The sequence below is a fragment of the Oncorhynchus masou genome, chromosome 31, assembly GCF_036934945.1.
Source record: "Oncorhynchus masou masou isolate Uvic2021 chromosome 31, UVic_Omas_1.1, whole genome shotgun sequence".
Lineage (NCBI taxonomy): Eukaryota > Metazoa > Chordata > Actinopteri > Salmoniformes > Salmonidae > Oncorhynchus > Oncorhynchus masou.
Genome location: NC_088242.1, coordinates 84,853,053 through 84,855,833, shown reverse-complemented (window position 1 = coordinate 84,855,833; position 2,781 = coordinate 84,853,053). Strand labels below are relative to the sequence as shown.

The 2,781-nt window shown below is 41.7% G+C and overlaps 1 protein-coding gene across 1 annotated transcript; it reads left to right on the top strand.

Moving 5' to 3' along the window:
• The first annotated feature begins 614 nt into the window (after positions 1-614).
• Positions 615-2,560, top strand: LOC135524619 (protein FAM43A-like). The gene has a single exon (XM_064952324.1). The coding sequence runs from the start codon at positions 835-837 to the stop codon at positions 1,873-1,875; it is 1,041 nt and encodes a 346-aa protein (XP_064808396.1). The 5' UTR covers positions 615-834; the 3' UTR covers positions 1,876-2,560.
• The last annotated feature ends 221 nt before the right edge of the window (positions 2,561-2,781 follow it).

Here is a 2,781-nt window from a genome sequence, read left to right as displayed (position 1 = left end):
TATATACATATAAATATATGGATGAGCGATGACTGAGCGGCATAGGCAAGATGCAATAGATGGTATAAAAATACAGTAGATACATATGGAATGAGTAATGCGAGATAGGTAAACATTATTAAAGTGGCATTATTGAAGTGACTAGTGATTTATTTATTAAAGTTGCCAATTATTTAAAAATCTATCAGTTCTGCTCTGAGTGGGTATATATATGTACAATGGACGTGTTATTGGAATTATTAGTGGCATTATTGAAGTAACTAGTGATTTATTTATTAAAGTTGCTAATGATTTTTTTTTTTAAATCTATCAGTTCTGCTCTGAGTATATGTACAATGGAAGTATTGTTGGAATTTACAGGTCGATGTATATAAGCGGTTATATCAGTTTGTACATTAGCCTATTATTTCCAAATTCTTCTTATTTCAGTTCAGTAAATGAACCTCGGCAAGAGCACCCTGAGTGCCAATTGCATCCTCAAGGTAGAGCTGTTTGACTTTGGTCTCTCTCATAATGGTTCCATCCATCCCTCCCTCTGTGTTCCCCTACAGAGACACTGTAATGGTTCAACCCAGTATATAGCCAATGTAGACCATCCAATTCTCAGCAGACCCAACCTCTGTCAGACAGACAGCGACCATAGAATGGGAGAGCGCAATTGTGGTTATGGAGAAGTCTTGAGAGGATAAACAAATTAAGTACAGGATAACTTGAACGCTTGTTGTATTGGAGTCTCTAATAAATCATAAAAGTCAGTAAAATATATACGATTTAGTTGCAGTAAAACGTTCGCTATAGTGTACGTTATTGCTGGGGACGTGACACGACCATATAATGCTGCCTTGGAAGAAGAATAAGTTCGACTTGATTGAGGAAGATAAACAGTCGAAGCAGAAGGGTTATGCCGTGAGTTTGAACTACTCTGCCCTGACCTCCTTTGCCAAGTCTTGCCCGGAGAGTGCTTTGAACAGGGTTGGAAGCATGTTCAAGACAAAAAGGAAAAAGGTTAAAATTACCAGTGAGGACCCCACCTACACGGTCCTCTACCTGGGTAATGCCACCACCATCCAGTCGAAAGGCGAAGGCTGTACGGACGTGGCTGTGGGCAAAATTTGGGGCAAGAGCGAAATGGGCAAAAATGGCACGAAGATGAAACTGACCATCAGCTCGCAGGGCATCCGAATGGTGCATGTGGACGATAAAGCGAGGAGACCGGGACATTTGTATTTATTGCACCGGATAACCTATTGCGTTGCGGACCCAAGGCTACCCAAAATTTTCGCTTGGATATACAGACATGAGATGAAGCACAAGGCAGTGATGCTGCGGTGCCATGCGGTGCTGGTGTCCAAGCCGGAGAAGGCAAAGGCCATGGCACTACTTTTGTACCAGACCTCGGCGACAGCGCTTTCTGAATTTAAAAGACTTAAAAGGAGGGACGATGCAAGGCACCAGCAACAGCAGCTGATAGGGGAACAAACCATACCCCTTGTGCCCCTCAGGAAGCTTCTAAATGGACAGTGTTATTACAAACCGCCGGTGGAGCGCAGCAGGAGCGCGCCCAAATTGGGCTCTATCACAGAGGACTTGCTCGGAGAGGAGGAAGAGGAGAAAGCGATGCACTTTGAGTGTGAGGACATTTTAGACACGGATGACGATTGTGTGGGCAATGGTAAACAGGAGCTGTCCCAGATCATCAGTGACCTTGGAGAGATGAGCATAGGAAACGACGTACAAACACTAAAAGCTGACCTTAGGGTTACACGACTCCTCTCTGGGGAGAGCACGGGCAGCGAGTCGTCAATAGAAAGCAACCAAGAGCCAATTTCTGTCTCAAACGGATTAGAGGAGGGGAAGATGCAGGAAATATCATGAAGTCTACGTTTTCCTGGAGCCAAAATTCCCTCCACGGGGATAAGAACAATTTCCGTTTCTGTTTATTTTCTGCTGTCGGCTGAGTGTAGCCTATGCCTGTAGTATTGTACCCCCTCGCCGACTTGAAAGGATATAGAGGGGTAGCCTATGTTATAGTTATTGAATGATATTTTGGCGAACATTGATAGCCTACAGAAAAGGGGCAGGACTGCATGCTGAGACTGAACCCCGAAGTCACCGTGCGTCCCAGGAGAGTGATGCACCGCGGATTCCCACTTTAATAAGATTCTTTGTATTAGAAGTTGTTTACCCAACCCATTTCCCGCGTGGACAAGATTGTCCAGAAATATTCTATTTTGAAAGCACGTTTCCTTTTTTTCGCAATGGGTTAAATTAGAAGTCACTCACTCTCCTTTCAGGACGCTTTTCTACAATTATGGTTTTGCACTGTTGTGAAATTCAGTCGAGTATTACGTTTATTATGTGTATAATATCGTTTTCTCGTATATGTTATCAGAAACATAAATGTCATATCTTTGCTGTGCAAAAGAACAATACCCTAATGTATTAAGATATACATAGTAAATGCATTGTGTATAAAAATATCCATTATTTTTTAAAGGAGAAAAATGTGGTTTGTTTATGTGAACCTAAAAAAAATACAAATAAAAACAACAAAATAACATGCAGGCGTTTGTATAGTTTATGCACTCATTTGGAACATTATTTGTTAAAATCAGGTATCATCTCCATCAAGCGCACCTTGTAATTTGATGGCTCTTAACTTTCCTCCTCCAAATGAAGTCCAGACACTGATTATATCCATCACTGGGTTTAGAATTGCGATGAATTAATGGAAACATTAATGTCAGCATTCACACCTCAAAATTTGAAGGCCTGCTTTTT

Coding starts and splice junctions, on each gene's coding strand:
- LOC135524619 (XM_064952324.1), top strand. CDS start 835: ATGCTGCCTTGGAAGAAGAATAAGTTCGACTTGATTGAGGAAGATAAA.